Here is a 17,920-nt window from a genome sequence, read left to right as displayed (position 1 = left end):
TTATGCATACCTAAGGCTTCTCAACCTCTTTTTTCATATTTCCTCCACAACTGCCTATTAAATAATGTTACAAATTAAAAAAGGGCGTCGCAGCTTTGACTGCCATGCCCGCTGCAGACCGACTGAACTGCCCTGTCATTCCAAATTGTTCTTAAGTTTCTCAAGACTGCCCGCTTGAGCTGAGCGTGACTTTGTGCCAACTCACATCTTTCCATGGACTTTGTAAGAAAAAGTCTAAAGCTAATTTTGCATTCTGTCTCAACTATAGACTGTAGAGAAGAAAGTTAACCTAGTCACCGTTCCGTCACCAATTGGTTTGGGGACTTTAGTTTTAAAGCCTTGAATTTGGCATTTTTTATAACCAGAAGTGACACAAGAGGGTGGAGCAAAATATAATCAAACGCTGAATAAGACATTTTTTAGCCAACAATCAACTTTCATGAACTGAAAACACACTGTGAAAGAGTAGAATTTGTAAGATGGAAACATGGATAACTACCAGACCGTACAATGCTGTGGTAGTGACCTGCCAATCATAAGGTTGCCCCGCATCCCCTGCTGTATGGTTTATTTGACTCTAAATGGACCACAATTTACTAAATGAACATCATGCTGTATTGAAGAAGACTTGAAACTAGAGATTGAGACCATAAACTCATGTTTACTGAGGTAATAAATCAAGAGAGAAGTAGTATGAAGACAAATCACTGTCAAAATCCGAGAGCGCAAACAAGATCCATACGCGTGCGAAAATCAAACAGCCGTGTGCGTATTTTACTTTACATACATACATACATACACATACACATACATAGTGGGTACGGAAAGTATTCAGACCCCTTTAACATTTTTCACTCTTTGTTTCATTGCAGCCATTTGCTAAAATCAAAAAAGTTCATTTTATTTCTCATTAATGTACACTCAGCATCTTGACAGAAAAAAACTGAAATGTAGAAATTTTTGCAAATTTATTAAAAAAGAAAAACTGAAATATCACATGATCATAAGTATTCAGACCCTTTGCTCAGTATTGAGTAGAAGCACTCTTTTGAGCTAGTACAGCCATGAGTCTTCTTGGGAATGATGCAACAAGTTTTTCACACCTGGATTTGGGGATCCGCTGCCATTCTTCCTTGCAGATCCTCTCCAGTTCCGTCAGGTTGGATGGTGAACGTTGGTGGACAGCCATTTTCAGGTTTCTCCAGAGATGCTCAATTGGGTTTAGGTCAGGGCTCTGGCTGGGCCAGTCAAGAATGGTCACAGAGTTGTTCCGAAGCCACTCCTTTGTTATTTTAGCTGTGTGCTTAGGGTCATTGTCTTGTTGGAAGGTGAACCTTCGGCCCAGTCTGAGGTCCAGAGCACTCTGGAAGAGGTTCTCTTCCAGGATATCTCTGTACTTGGCCGCATTCATCTTTCCTTCAATTGCAACCAGTCGTCCTGTCCCTGCAGCTGAAAAACACCCCCATAGCATGATGCTGCCACCACCATGTTTCACTGTTGGGATTGTATTGGGCAGGTGATGAGCAGTGCCTGGTTTTCTCCACACATACCGCTTAGAATTAACGCCAAAAAGTTCAATCTTGGTCTCATCAGACCAGAGAATCTTATTTCTCATAGTCTGGGAGTCCTTCATGTGTTTTTTGGCAAACTCTATGCAGGCTTTCATATGTCTTGCACTGAGGAGAGGCTTCCGTCGGGCCACTCTGCCATAAAGCCCCGACTGGTGGAGGGCTGCAGTGATAGTTGACTTTGTGGAACTTTCTCCCATCTCCCTACTGCATCTCTGGAGCTCAGCCACAGTGATCTTTGGGTTCTTCTTTACCTCTCTCACCAAGGCTCTTCTCCCACGATTGCTCAGTTTGGCTGGACGGCCAGGTCTAAGAAGAGTTCTGGTTGTCCCAAACTTCTTCCATTTAAGGATTATGGAGGCCACTGTGCTCTTAGGAACCTTGAGTGCTGCAGAAATTCTTTTGTAACCTTGGTCAGATCTGTGCCTTGCCACAATTCTGTCTCTGAGGTCCTTGGGCAGTTCCTTCGACCTCATGATTCTCATTTGCTCTGACATGCACTGTGAGCTGTAAGGTCTTATATAGACAGGTGTGTGCCTTTCCTAATCAAGTCCAATCAGTTTAATTAAACACAGCTGGACTCCAATGAAGTTAGAACCATCTCAAGGAGGATCAGAAGAAATGGACAGCATGTGAGTTAAATATGAGTGTCACAGCAAAGGGTCTGAATACTTATGACCATGTGATATTTCAGTTTTTCTTTTTTAATAAATTTGCAAAAATTTCTACATTTCTGTTTTTTTCTGTCAAGATGGGGTGCTGAGTGTACATTAATGAGAAATAAAATGAACTTTTTTGATTTTAGCAAATGGCTGCAATGAAAAAAAAGAGTGAAAAATGTAAAGGGGTCTGAATACTTTCCGTACCCACTGTGTATATATATATATATATATATATATATACACACATACATACATATACATGTATACACACACGTATACATATACATATACACACACACACACACACACACTTTAACATTTTTAATCAGAGTAAAGCGCAAAATTCAATAATGAATTCAAAAGTAGTGTATTGCGCATTTTTATTTTAAAAGTGCTGCTATATGAACAAAAGTGCAATAACATTTGGTCTGCAAACACTTTAAACAAATAAGGTTCTTTTTAACAGCAGTATTCCGTTTACACAGTAGCAGTTATAATGATTCTGATAATAGATATTCAGCCGGTGTACACAACTTTATTTTCATGTGTGTAAGAGATGCAATTTGAAATATACACCTTGAAAACTGCAAACCTCATCATGTCATGTGTTTTTGTTTTTTGTTTGTTTGTTAAATTCTCAGTAGCGATAACTAAATGATATGCTTATTATACATATTCCAAACAAAAAAACTTTTAAAACTCTAAAAAAATGGATTTAAATGAATCATTTCTCTTTTTGCCTTTTTTGATATTTTGGTCAGACACATATGCAACGCTGATTACTGTAATATGTGTGGTATTTGTTATAAATGTACGTTGGTACATAGAGGGTGATAAGAAGCTGTACATGGAGGGACTTAGGACCCAGGGGAATGTAGGTGAAGGTTAAAAATGTCTGCTTAATAAAGAAATTTAAAAAAACTGCGTTAACGCACGATAAAGTAATTGTCGGCGTTAATTAATTAATGCGATAACGCGATAATAACGCGTTAACTTGCCCAGCACTAATATATATCCCGTAGCAGTCTCTGGACGAGACAGGAAGGCAGATGAAAGACAAGCAAATTGGCAGGAAGTCATATGAGGTCTCCGGGGAACCCACAGGAAGCTGTAGCTGCCATTATTGACCCAAACGTACGTGCGTGCGTGCGTGCGTGCGTGCGTGCGTGCGTGTGTGTGTGTGTGCCACACCAGGCCCAGCCTCACAAGTCAAAGACTGAATCACTTACCACAACCAAGAAAAGGTCAAAGACCAACTTCTTATTCTTAAACTAGTCTGGCTAGATATACTGTACATTATATCCTCGCTCCTCTCAACACACAGATGGGTGAAAGGCATTTTTTAAATCAGTATTTACTTGTCTCTTTTTTTAAAACTTTACTCTGCAGCACTTCACTGGGACTGCGTAATTGCGTTCATTGATGGATCCCACACATGCTTATTCTGTAATTTTGTCAGGTACACACCAAGGACAATAACTCATTTATTTTGCTCCATTACTTATTCTATGCTCATTTATTTTGCATGAAGTAGCAGGGAAAAAAGTAGAGGTTGCTCAAAGGTTAAACATTTGAGAATGCTTCCGATGTTTAGGTATGATGCAGCAGAGAGTTGAACGCAGGTGAGGAAAAGCGCGGTTTTGAGATACCAGGACTTGGTGATATGGCTTAATATTACAATCATGGCACAATGGACGAGTTAAGAATTTTCCGGCCAACAATTTTGAGTCAGCTAATGTATTTTCTCCTGCTAACAGTGTAGGCTGAGGCTAGTGGAGGACCCCATTATGGAGGCGAGGACACGTGGAGGCGGTTTACTCCTCCATTTGGCCCAGAACTGTCGCTCCTACTCCGGAGGCTCCATTGAGTCTCACTCGCCTCCTCGGGAAAGGCTTTCATAACAATAATCCCGTCTCCTGTTGCCATGGAAACGCACTGTGTTATGTTATTCTCTATTTTTCTTTATTTCCTCCCCCTGTAGCACAGCTCCTCACCTCGCTACATTGGCTCTTCATGTCAGTGCTGTGTCCAGACAGAGTGACTGCTCGAGGTCTGGTTGTACTGATTTTTGGACGGCTGGTCAAACGTATCAGCATGTCAGCTGCTGGATCGGTAAAACAGAAATGGGGGACCAACAGCTTGGCCAGATGATCATAGTTAGGTAGAAGCAGTTTGTGCAATGCCCAGCCAATCAAATCAGACATTGATCAAACCGTCATGGTGATGATCTAACTTAAATATTGCCGGATGCATTTCCTCTGCATTGGCACTAGGTGGGCTCAAGGCTCGGGGGAACTTTTGCACACCCCCTAGCTTGGACCGATACTGGGGTTACGATTCAATAAGCAAGTAAACAAGCATGGTGATATATCGAGATTTTATAAATCCAATTTTTTTATTCAATTTAAAAGCTGCCATAGTATAAAGAACACAATGTCATGTGCCTTAAATGTGACAAAAAAAATGCAATCAGAACAGTGGAACTGTAACATCCAACATAATGTAACTACTTTCTGTGCAATCTGAGCCATGAATCGTTGCATGTAAACTGTTCATTCAAAAGCGTTTGAGAACCTGTATAGTATCCTAAATTATATCATGATACTCCACTGTATTGGTATTTTCTTACACGAAATATATAAAATATAAAATGTGTGTTCTTTTGGTTTCAGAGATTCTTCCTCAAAGGAGAGCACAGGAAGTGATTTACAGAGCGGATACGATTGCTGTGGCACACACAAAGAGTTTCATCTGTGAGTGCTACATTCAATGCTGAAAAGTAAAGACAAGATGAACCACAACCTAACATAGACACAACCCCAGAGACAAAACATCTGAGTGACACCACAGGTGTGGCCCTCCAACAACCATCTGAAGAATAATCTATTCATAACATGTGGAAGGGCCCAGATCCAATGACAAAAAGCCAAATCCGCGTTCTCTCCTGTGTCGAAAACAACTGCAAGTCAAGAGGTTTGACAATCGCAGAAGGACCTGTCTGCATCTGGGTTCATCTCCAGCTCGTGCGTCTGTCTGTCAGCTTCATCGCATGCTCAGACGCTGCCCCCGAAAATAAGCTCAATCATGATTGAGGGGATCAATGTCTTGATTGCAACAATCCTAACTTTACATTTTCTCTAATCAAGCCAATAAATACACGGCTACTGAGGTTTGAGGGCTTGTGCAATACCAGGGATTATAATAGAGCCTAGACAGCAAATTTCGGATCAAGCCAGGTCAATTAGCAGGAAAGACAGAGAAAAGATCCCCAGTGGAAAAACATCTGCCTTGATAATAGCCAATAATTTCCTATCCCAAATGGAATTTTACTTAATCTTCTGAATTGATAATGACGGTTGGAGGAGTGATATATCCTGCAGACGGTGAAGATTAACACTCCCAAAGACTAAGAGGCAGAAGCTGCCCTGTAGCCTTACTGCTGAACACATCGTTGAGAGAGGGAGGAGGAGCTAGAGGAAGAAGAAACTCAGAGGTCGAGGGAGCATGGCAGAGGCGTCGAGATGGACCCAAACAGTAACGGAGCTGACGAGACAGAAACAGAAAAGCCCTGTTCTTCCACGCCAGATCCGGCTCGCATGGCAGCTGAAAACCACAGCAGACTTCTCCATTCTGACAGCTGTGCCCTGATCCCTCTCCGCACCATGGGTACATGCCAAAACAGCCATGCTAGTCTGGCACCAGTACAGAGGGAGCAGCAACCTCTGCCAACAAGTGTGATCTGTGCACGAGATGGGACGGGCTGCTGTATAGTGGAAAGGATGAACTTCTGAATTTGTGGAATGTGGTGGGGCGGGGCCTCATCCAACCATTAAGACACACTCCACAAGACCCAATTCCCATCTCCTAATCCTGTTTGGTCAGGATAATGAACAACATGCAAGGGAAGGGAAAATAATTGGACTGCTCGGCAGTAGGAAAAAGAACATTCCAGGATTTACATTGTTGTTTTGAGCCAACTTCATATATTTGACTTGTGTTTTCACTTTAATGAGCAGTATTTCTTTATGGTGACTTATTTTGGAGATTGCTCAAAGGTGCAGCATCCAAATAAGCACAGGACTGCATCACAATAAAGTTGAACGTTCTCATAAAACAGCTACTCTCTCCATACTATCCACAAATAGTGCTGCCATCAGTTCTGATCCTACAGAAAGCATTAACGAAAATATCCTAACAAGCAGGTAGTTAGTACACATGTAAGACACATGTAAGACATGTGTACTAACTACCTGCTTGTTAGACTGACTCATTTATTATGCACCCCACAAAACCACTTGGGTCGTATTACAGTACTATTCAGTTGTTCACTTAGAGCAGGCATGTACGCAGGCCATATACGGCCATTTAATCAAATATTGGTATACAATTGTCCAAATTATAGTAAAGACCGCATTCATTTTGCCTTTTTCCTGCAATACCCAGCGTTTCAGTTGATCCCACTAGATGGCGCACTCCAGACACAATTGACCTTCTCTGGTCTGGTCTATTCTCTCTAGATGACGCCCACACCCGCGTTCGCTACTTGATTGGTTCTTAGCAGTCACAACGTGCTCGTCACACCCCTATCACGTGACCCGTACCCGGAAGCTCACAAACAACAACAGCCTTGATTACCGATCGACTACCAGGTTAATTCAACATGGACAACTGATTACAGGTGTTACTGACCGTGTAGTCTTTACTAGCAGCTGTTGTTCAGTTAAAGTGCATTATTACGGAGGAAGCAGCTGTTATTGGAGCGATTAGCGAGCTGCCTGTGCAGCAGCGTTATCAGCGCTACGGAGCGGCCGTCTGAGGTCATGTTTAGTGGCTTTAGGGAGGGTGATGGACACAAAATGGAGCCTGTCCTCATTAATGCTTATTTTGTTCTGCACAACTATTGTGAAGTCCGCAGATAAAATGTAAAAGGAACAAAAGCAGTAATTGCTCTTCAGTATGACAGACTTCAGACACTAGCAGAGCTACGAGTGCGAACAGACAACAACGAACCCGAGAGGAAACGAGTGAGACGTGTGTTGACCACATTTATGGACCCATAGAGGAAGATTTTAGAAAAGATCTTAAGTATCAAACATGACCTTTCATTATTAAAGATTACTTTATTACTCTGTCGTATTTTGTTTAGCTAAGCAACCAATCTACTTCCTGTTTACATCAACACCCGCATGCCCAGTGTACGCGAATAGTCACAGGATATTTGTTTTCAGGCGTTTTAATCTGGACAAGATTGCTGAAACGCTGTGTGGACGGAGATCGTTTTTGTTTTAAAACGAAGTTCAACCCCCTTAAACTGGATGAGTTTTCTGCTTCACTAAGCGAAGTCAAGTTTCCAAACATCAGGAGGATGGCACAGAGGATGCTGGTGTTGTTTGGCTCTACCTACGTGTGTGTGAGCAGACGTTCAGCGTGATGAATATCAACAAATCACGTCACAGATCCCAGTTACCTGATGAACACCTCAGATCTGTCCTGAGAATTGCCACAACCAAACTGACACCAAACGTTGATGCACTGGCAAAAAAGGGTGAGCAACAAGTTTTCTTTACTTTTTAGGTAATGGCTTTTACTTGCAATTTATATGAGTTCACACAAACACTCTCCATCCAAGGGATGATGAATCCAAGGGCGTTATCACACCTATAGTTTGTTTGCTCTGGGCCAAATCAGGGACCAATTTGTCATGATGCATATTGCCTCAAGTTTGGTTTTTGGACAACATAGCACCAAAATGGGTGACGCATGAGGAAGCTGCATCACATTGCACAGAATTTACATGAAGGAAAACATACAGAAATAAATAGACTCCTCTTTCAGAAATAATAAAGTAGGGACAACTACACAGGTGGATCTTGGCCTCGGTTACCATTACAACATTTGCATTGATCACCTAAGGCCAACGATACAGTATGATGATGGGGCGTGGCTGCAACTGGAAAATATTGTGATGATGCAGCAGTCGCCATAGGTGCATCTGAAGTAAGCGTGCATTCCCATAGCGCAAAGCGCAGCTCACTACGGGAGCTGGTTTAATCCAAAGAAGGCGCAATGCTTCCTCCAGTTGGATCAGATAGAGGTTGAATCATGTTATGTCACAGAAGAATAGTACCAAACCAAAGTTAATTTGTAACTCTGGTGCACACCAAAACAACCAGACCGAGACCATGTTGAAGAGGTAGTCCTGGTCCACTTGTTTTGGTCCACACCCGAGGGCGTTTGCTGTGTTCACAACTGCCCAAAAGACACCACCAAGGGGGGTAACCTCTCCAGGGTTCAATTAAACCGAACTAAACAAAGCAGGTGTGAAAACGCCCTAAACCTCAAATATATAATACACGCCCTTACCACCAGTCCAAGATGTCTATGTTAAGACTTCAGCCAAAATCTAGGCCTAACTCGTTAGATCTGTTAGGGGCAAGCATTTGCTTTGAGCGACATTCTGAGAAATCATTCAACTACCCCACTCCATCTTTACTCACCACCAGTTCGGAGAAACGTGCATGCAATTCCTCAGCAGGCGGCATGGGGGCACTGAACTCCAGCAGCTGCAGAGGCACGCTGTCCTTGAGGTTGATCTCCGGAGGCTCGCTGCTGCCGAAGCAGCACAGGAAGCCCAGGCCCGGCCGTGTCCTCTTCCTGGGGGGCATGGTGGCTGTGGTGACACAGGTGGCAGTAATGATCCCGGAACCAGGAAGGTAGAGGAAGGGGCCAAGGGGCAGGGAGGGGGAGTGGAGAGGAGGACGAGGCTGCTATCTAGGGGGCATGATCTAGAACAGAGAGAAGAGAGAGAGAAATGGTTACAGAGACATTGTCAATGCAAGCTGGCCTAGGTTTGGTGTCTCCATTGTCAAAAAGAAGTACTCTCACTGACATGCAATAGATTTGGACAAGCATGTTTAATGTCATAATGCATGACATTTTCACTTGTACAGTAAATAATTTATCTGATTTTCAATCACAATGTAGCACAACAGAGACTATACTCAGTTCATGAAGGTCTGGTGCTGGTTTACACACACTCACACACAGTATCTGGTCAATGTTTCCTTAGAAAGAAATGGCTTGTAGTGCAAAGGAAGTGAAGCAATTGATCTCCGTGCTTGGATTTTCTCAAGACTTTACAGTGCTGGAAATACCGACTAATTAAAAAGTGATCACTGTAAAGCCGAAATGCTTTAGCTACAGGAACCTACAACTACAGATGACACCACCATCATGTCTGACAACCGTTGATTTCATCTATTCTCTTTCGAAATCGTCTTAATTCCATTGACTATGTGCCAGGGCGGGGAGGCAGCATGGGCCGCCATCATATCCTCATCTAGACATCGGTTGCTCTTATGCCTGGAGAAAGAAGAAACCTCTTGTCCGTGAGCTACAATGGTGCCTTCGCAGCGTGTGTGTCGTTTGTGCAGCCTTGCACCGAGAGCTGGGGGGGGGGGGGGGGGGTGTGTGTGTGCGTGTGTCTGTGTGTGGTCATGGATGACACCCACTACAACAGGAGCAGGGGACTGAATAGGCAGAGACCCCCTGGAGGATTTCCTCAATGCTACGAAAAGGATATGGGTGGTCTTCATACTGTTTGAATAATGCACTCTTTACACCATATTATATCCTATCAACCACATTCTTACTTACACAATGTGAGCACATACCCACAGCGGACTCACACAGTTGCCAAAGCTGTTCTTTATCCAGCAGTTTACTGCATTTGTGAATGAATGGACCTCAAGCCTGCAGAAATAGTTGACCAAGAAAATCAATTTTGGAGCTATTTATGTGAAATACAATTAAAACAATTCCAGGAAGTTGCCATCAAGAGCACGGAAGCAAATATTTTAAAAAGGCAAATAAATCCATTCCTCTCCCAAATGTGTTTTTATTGATATTTATACATAACCAAGTAGTTTAGTAATGGCTAGAGCTTTGCACCTGTCTGTTTAATAAGGCAGTGAAAGTTTATGACTTCTTTTTCCACGAGAAGCCACAATGTACTACATCTCGATCGAGCACGACTCTCCGCCATCGCTCTTTCTCACACATTCGTTCAGCGTAGGAGTCCTCCCTGCACAGTTTAAAAATAGCCGGATGGTAAATTCTTTATGAATGCGCTGGGCCCTCGACAGGAGCTTGCTTTTTTCCCCTCCTTGAATCTGCCATCCCTCTCGAGGCAACGGGGTTGTGCATGGATACAAATGAAAACTGGAGACTATTTTCAATGAAAAGCAACCAAAAGTTTTTCTTTGGCTTGTTCGAACATGGAAATGCCTGTGGAGTGTGCAGCCATCACTGGGCTTATTTTCTGACAAGTACTGTATCTTAAATTATTCTGTATAATCACCTTTAAATATGTTTCATAGTCATTGCATCAGTGTGGCAATTATAGCACGTGTGGCATCTTGCACCAGCGCGTGTGTTATGACGACCGAGGTGACAATCCCTGAACCCCCCTTCCCAAATCAGAGAGAGGGATTAATCTGCTTCAAGGCTCCAGCCAAAAATGAGCGTAGGGCCCCTACTGATGCCCTGCTCCTCCTATTTCCTGTGCATAATGTATGTGTCCCGTTCAGTGGTGTATAGTAACGAAGTATAAATACTTCGTTACTGTACTTAAGTCGTTTTTTTGGATATCTGTACTTTACTTTACTATTTATATTTCTGTTGACTTTTACTTCACTACATTTTGCAAAGAAAAACTGATACTTTGACTCCGATACATTTCCCCTGAAACCTTCGTTACTCGCTACAAAATAAAATCTATCTTTAGAAAAAAAATGAATCATGAGACCAACGTCGGGGACTGTGGTGGAACACAGACTGCAAGCAAGCAGGTTTGGTGAATCAGTGGACCTAGCTTGCAAGTTAAATCATTGGTTAATCACGTTAATGCGCAACTGCAAACATGATGCCCAGGATGCTAGCTAGCGAGCGACTACATGAGTAGAATTCCACTCTACGATGACTGATTTCATGATGGAAGCAGAAATGGAAGCACCTGCTGCTACCGCAACAAACGACGGTGGTGACGAAGACCAACACCGTGGCCATATTTGCGAGAAATGTTTTCTTATGTTGGAGTGAAAGATTCTTCGTACCGGATGAAGTGCCTCTTATGCTTACCCGAAGCTACTGAAATATTGGCATTCAAAAACTCCCCATCCAACCACAGGAAACACATTGGGGTAAATGAAGATGAATCCCATGAGCCGCAACGTTAATGTTTAGTTATCATAATTATCATAAACCTGTTCAGATATCTAGCAGTGTTTCCCACAGGATTGGAGTATATCTTTGGGGGGAGGAGGGGAGACAGCTGGTGTCTGATCTTCTAATGTAGCTATACATGGTGTATGTTAGGCTAACGTTTGCTAGCTATCGTAAATCAAATAAGACAATTAGTGTAGTAGACAGATCGCTAGCGAGTTAGTGAGCTGAGGAAGTGTTGACAGTTGTGAGATGTTGTTGATTTGAGTCATCATAGCTATAATCACTGCAGCACTAGTTTGCTAACGAGAGCGCAGCATTACGTTTTGTAATACTTTAGTATTGATCATGTTTTGATATTTTAGTCATTTCGTGGATGATCAGATCGAGTTATGATGGTAGCAGTCGACCAACTGCAGATTCAGCTTGCGCAAAACCTTTGCCTGTTGTGTTCAAATCAGGCCCATAGTTCATAGTAGATGCAAAAGTATACTTATGTACAATATATGATGTTGAACATTGTTGCTCCTGGATGGATCACAGCCAACCCAATTATTTTCAACACAACTCCTTGTCCTTGGTCATGGTGGCCACAGCACTTAAAAGAATAAACTTCCTAATTCTCAAAATTCTGACCCTTTGCTTTTTTATTAACAGCATTTACTTGTACTTTTACTTTCAATACTTAAGTACATTTAATATCAGAAAACTACTTTTGATACTTAAGTACAGTAAATATCAGATACTTTAAGACTTTTACTCAAGTAGTATTTTAATAGGTGACTTTCACTTTTACTGGAGTCGTTTTCCAGTAAGGTATCTTTACTTTTACTCAAGTATGGCTTTTGGGTACTTTATACACCACTGGTCCCGTTACCCGTGCACAGCACCAGAAACTGCATCAGATAATAAGTCTTCATTTGATGAAATACTTATATATATATATATATATATATATATATATATATATTTGTGCAAGCAGAGTATTAACTAAAATAATAAAAAGGTATTAACACTACATTTTTAAACCAACAGTGTTGGAGGGATTACTTAGAAAAGGTTACGTTAGGTAAAAGAGAACATTCTTTGTTGTTTTGCTGGCTAGCCAGCTAGTGGTAGCTACATCGTTCCACTGAAATATCTACCTAGCAATCTAGTGCTAGCTAAATTTGAACACATTCAGTGATTCAGTCACAAAAATTGAATAAACTCTTCTAAAACATGTATGTGTTTCTATTAGATAAAATAGATACAAATCTAGTAGCTAGGGATGAGCATGAGAAACAAGTACTCAGGGACTCAATTTGAACGCCAATATTTTTTCAATGTAACATTATGACGCATTTGTAAATAGAGTAAATTTAGGTCAAACGTATATTTCTGTCATACTGGTTGTTGCCGATGTAGTAAACAGCCGTGGCCCGTCCACTCCTCCCGTGTGACTGAGAGCAGTTAACGTGAATTAGCATTACGCCGTTAGCCAGCATCACTTCACCAGCTGTGTATCAAATACTCACTGCCTTGACAACCCAGCTGTGTACGGACGTAGCTAGTCGAGCTAGTGATACTTGTTTTTTCTCTATTTTAGGCTACTCTTCATAATCCAGTTTGTTTGTGTAACCCATTGGAAAATAGTTACTATAATATTTAGGATTATCTCCCTTCACTGATCATTATGTTAATTGGAAAACGACCACATCTTTTATTTTATCCCCCTTTATTGTTGGAATGCTATTAAGCATTCCAAGTATTGTTCTTCAAATTTGTATTCCTCTTTTTATTATATTTCTTCTGTCCTACCTCTTCTTCTTCTTCATTTTAAGCTACAGAAACCGTTCAAATATCAAAATGTTCAGCTCTTTCAGCTCATGTATGCTATGACTTTTCATATTTCTAATATTTAAACTTTTTGAATTATTAAGCTTTTTGCAATTTTTATTTTTTGAATGGGATGTCAATGGTGAATATTTTCAAATCCTCTTAAACTTCTTCAACTTTCAAATCCTTCAACTTCCTCATACTTTCAGCTACAGACACCATTTCAACTTTAAAATGTTGAAAAAACCCTGATCTATTGCCACATAATTCAGCTTTTTGATATCTTTTTAACTTTTTGAACTGTCCCATTTTAACTTTTATGATTTTTTCAGTCCTTTTCTGTCTTTATAATGGGTGTGTATTGCGCAGCAGAACAGGCTGCTGGCACACAGGTGTTCGTGATTAAGGTAATCAGCAATGTTGATAAACACACAGACTCACAGACACGCGCGCATATACACTTCTCTCTCCGTCTCTCTGTGTCTCTCATTCAGTCATTCAGGTCTTGGATACTTTTAGAGGACCCCCACACACACACTTATTCTAATGCTACTAATACTTCTACTACAACTACAACTTCTACTACTACTACAACAAATATCACTACTGCTGACATTTTTTAAGCCACAGAAACCATTCAAATATTAAAATGTTCAGCTCTTTCAGGAGAGGGGTGATATGACTTTTCATATTTGTAATCTTTAAACTTTTTGAATTATTAAGCTTTTTGCAATTTAAAAAAAAAAATGGATTTCTATTTTCAGCAATGTTTCAGCAGTTCATTTCAGCTTTCAGCATTCCAACGCATTTTCAGCAGGAAATGCATTTTCTAGTTTTATTCAGTGTTTAATTTATTATTTAGCTCAGATGTCTAATTTTACAGTGTAGGTGTTCTATTGGAAGAAACTTTGACAACACTAAAGTTATTGGTTCAAGACTGAATAGGTGATTGCCATAGGTGCAAAGTGGCGCAAGTCCCGCCTCCTTCGCTCAGACAAGAGAGACGCAGTCTGACCTGATGGCAAGCGAAGTACGGAGAAACAACGTCAGACGCTGAACTTGCATACTACACGTTACTTGTGTTTTATGTTTAAATAAATGGAGTAAGTCATAGTTCAGTCAGATATTGAAGGACCCTGAGAACCCTGGACCCTCGTTTTATTCTTTTATTTTCTCAGTGAGTTACGAACTATCTAAGCACTTGCCGCTCACGGCCATTAGCCGTATGCTACTAGCTCTGATTTAGCCTAGCCATCGTGGTACTTCAGCCACTGAGTTGTAGCACAAAGTTATTAGGGCCTGAGCACCGACGTAGTCGGAGCGGAGGACCTATTGTAATCGTAATGTTTATTAGGGCCCGAGCACCAACGTAGTCGGAGCGGAGGACCTATTGTAATCGTAATGTTTATTAGGGCCCGAGCACCGACGTAGTCGGAGCGGAGGACCTATTGTAATCGTAATGTTTATTATTATTAGGGCCCGAGCACCGACGTAGTCGGAGCGGAGGACCTATTGTTTTTCTAATGTTTATTAGGGCCCGAGCACCGACGTAGTCGGAGCGGAGGACCTATTGTAATCGTAATGTTTATTAGGGCCCGAGCACCGACGTAGTCGGAGCGGAGGACCTATTGTAATCGTAATGTTTATTATTATTATTATTATTATTATTATTATTTTTACTCTTTTGTCGCAAAAAGGAGGTGCTTGGGATTCTGGCAACATTTTGAAATTTTGCACGCAAGCCAGAATTTGTGAAAATTGCAGTCTGATTGGGGTGTCCAGCTGCGTTATGAAATATTGGCTCGCTAGCGCCCCCTATTGAGTAGCCCCAACATTGGGTTTCACCGAGCTGTATGAAACTTGGTAGGTATGTGGAACGTGATGGGGCGTACAAAAAATCCTCTTGGAATTTTTCACTAAACCAAACAGGAAGTCGGCCATTTTGAAGTATATGACGTTTTTGGACCGTTTCAAGGCATCATACTTTAACGAACTCCTCCTAGAGATTGAACCCGATCGACTTCAGACTTGGTCAGTATGCTCTTGAGACCTTGGCAGTGAAATGTTACTCAAAGATCAAAAAGTTATCGTACTATGTATCCGTGGCGTGGCGTTAAAAAAACACCATTCGCCATGAAAAAGGAAGTTGTTGTAACTCGGCCGTACATTGTCTAATCTGCTCCAAATCTCTCATATGTCATATCATCCTGACTCAGAGCACATCTATATGAAAATTTTGAATCATAGTAAGAGCGCCACCTATTGGCAACTGGAAGTTGTACGTTTTGTACTTTGACATCCTGCTCCTCACAGATTAATCAGATCCCTCTCAAATGTTGCCAGGAAAGCCTTAAGACCTTGATCATGCTTCATTGTGAAGATTGTAAGAAGTTGTCGAAGGGCGGCGACGTGGCGGCTCGGCGAATTTCGATCCTTCGCCATGAACGAATAAACTGATGTAACTCGACTCCACATCATCAGATCTTTACCAGATTTCACATGTTTGATTAGACTCCAGGCCTGAAGACATCTGCAGGCCAATTTTTAATCATAGTCATAGCGCCACCTACTGGTAACAGTAAGTTAAAGTCTTTATACTTTGCCTTGTTTCTCTTAGTAGGTAAATCAGATCAACATAAAACTACTTCCATACAAATATAAGAAGTTCATAATGCCAGTTCATGAAGCTTTTGATGTTTCGTCAAACGCCGTTGCCGTGGTGACGCAGTCTTCGCCGTGAAAAACGAAGGTCATTTTGAGAGGCTTAAAAAGCTCGAAACATAAGCAAACTCTGCACGCAGATTACAAGCCCAAAATGTAGTTATATAATATGCTTTTATTCATTCAGAGTGGCAAATCGGCTCAATAGCGCCCCCTACAACATTTCGACGAAGCAGCCCTCGCACTACGTTTCACATAGATTTACAAAATTTGGTGGGCACATGTATCACATGTGGACTTAAATAAAAGTCTCTTGGGACCATGCTCTAAACCCAACCGGAAGTCACCCATTTTCAATTTATTTTGAATTTCTAGTGTCGTTTTTGTCATTTCCAGGCGCTGCACTTTAACGAACTCCTCCTAGGGAAATAATCGAATCAACTTCAAAGTTGGTCAGTACAATCTAAAGACCTTTGTGATGAAAAGTTACTCAAAGCTTGTTGTTTTGTGAAAAGCTGTTGCCGTAGCGACGCATTCTTCGCCATGAAAAATGAAGGTGTTTTTGAGTGGCTAAAAATGCTCAAAACATAACAAAACTTGTCAAACACATTTACAATCCTGAATGTAGTTATCTGATATGACTTTAATGTGTCAGAGTGGCAAGTCGGCTCAATAGCGCCCCCTACAATATTTCGCCGATGCAGCCCTCGCAGTACGTCTCACCTAGATGTATAAAATTTGGGAAGTAGGTGTATCACATATAGACTTAAAAAAAGGTCTTAGGGGTCTAAGCTCTAAACCCAACCAGAAGTCAGCCATTTTGAATTTTGTATGAATTTATAGTGTCGTTTGTGCAATTTCCAGGCGCTCTACTTTAACGAACTCCTCCTAGGGAATTAATCAGATCAACTTAGAATTTCGTCGGAACTATCTCAAGACCTTAGTGATTAAAAGTTACTAAAAGCTTGAGGTTTCATCAAACGACGTGGATTTGGTGTGGCAGCCATTTTACATGGTTCACCATCATCCATCAAGCTGTTGTAACTCTACTGTACTTTGTCAAAACTGTCCCAAACTTGACATGGTTGTTGACGGTCATGACTTTAGGACTTCTGCATGCCAATATTAACTCATAGTCATAGCGCCACCTACTGATAAGCACGGACGTAAGCAGGATTCTATAATTACAGCGGACCAAACACTGAACTTTTTAAAAGGGTTTGTGGGCACACCATGAGAAAAAGACTTCTCTGATCTAAATATGTGCAAACTAAGATGCTTGGAGAGCAAAAGTTAGATAACAGTGGGTTTTCAAACCATGTCAGTCGACATTAATATAAATGATCTGTCCAGAGCTTCTACTTGAGAATCAGGTTAAATGTCAGAGTGAATGCTTCAGACTACAATCTTATGTTGCAGAAGAGCTTAAAATGAAAACGGTGTTAAATTAAAGTGTTCAAGTAAAAGCAAATGATACTACTGTTTTCTTAACTTTCATGTAAATCCAAATAAAATCAGGACACTGCAGGGAGTTGAACCCCATCCCAGTAAACTGACAGTCTGTTATGTTACTAACCCTGAAGCGCATTCACGCACATTCATTTTCTTGATGATCTTAACAGGCTTTCATTTATGATTGTATTGGAGGTACCCTCAACACATTTGAGGCTTAAGACCTGTCAACGCGATCTTGTTATGCTGCTGGTCGACGCAGGAAATATCATCTAACTCATGCACGCAGTGTTTGATGGTCAAAGAAACGCACGGCAGCGTCCTCCAGAGTCCTGCCAGTACCCTCGACGTGCGTGAATGTGCGAGGGCCCGGTCAATGCTGCTTGCAGCTTTAATTATTATTATTATTCTTCCGATTATTTTTCATGTTTCGTCGCAAAAAGGAGGTGCTTGGGATTCTGGCAACATTTTGAAATTTTGCACGCAAGCCAGAATTTTTGAAAATTGCAGTCTGATTGGGGTGTCCAGCTGCGTTTT

At 41.4% G+C, this 17,920-nt stretch overlaps 1 protein-coding gene across 2 annotated transcripts in view; it reads right to left on the bottom strand.

Moving 5' to 3' along the window:
* Positions 1-17,920, bottom strand: part of daam2 (dishevelled associated activator of morphogenesis 2) — a 146,878-nt gene that overhangs the window by 57,750 nt on the left and 71,208 nt on the right. For both annotated transcript variants that reach the window (XM_079174152.1, XM_079174153.1), the window contains exon 2: positions 8,728-9,015. In XM_079174152.1, coding sequence (XP_079030278.1) covers positions 8,728-8,895 — 168 coding nt within the window. In that variant the 5' untranslated portion in view covers positions 8,896-9,015. The remainder of the gene's footprint in view (positions 1-8,727; positions 9,016-17,920) is intronic.

Source organism: Pholis gunnellus, assembly GCF_910591455.1.
Source record: "Pholis gunnellus genome assembly, chromosome: 15".
Classification (NCBI taxonomy): Eukaryota; Metazoa; Chordata; class Actinopteri; order Perciformes; family Pholidae; genus Pholis; species Pholis gunnellus.
Note: the sequence above shows the minus strand (reverse complement) of the source record. Positions and strands in the feature narration are given on the sequence as shown.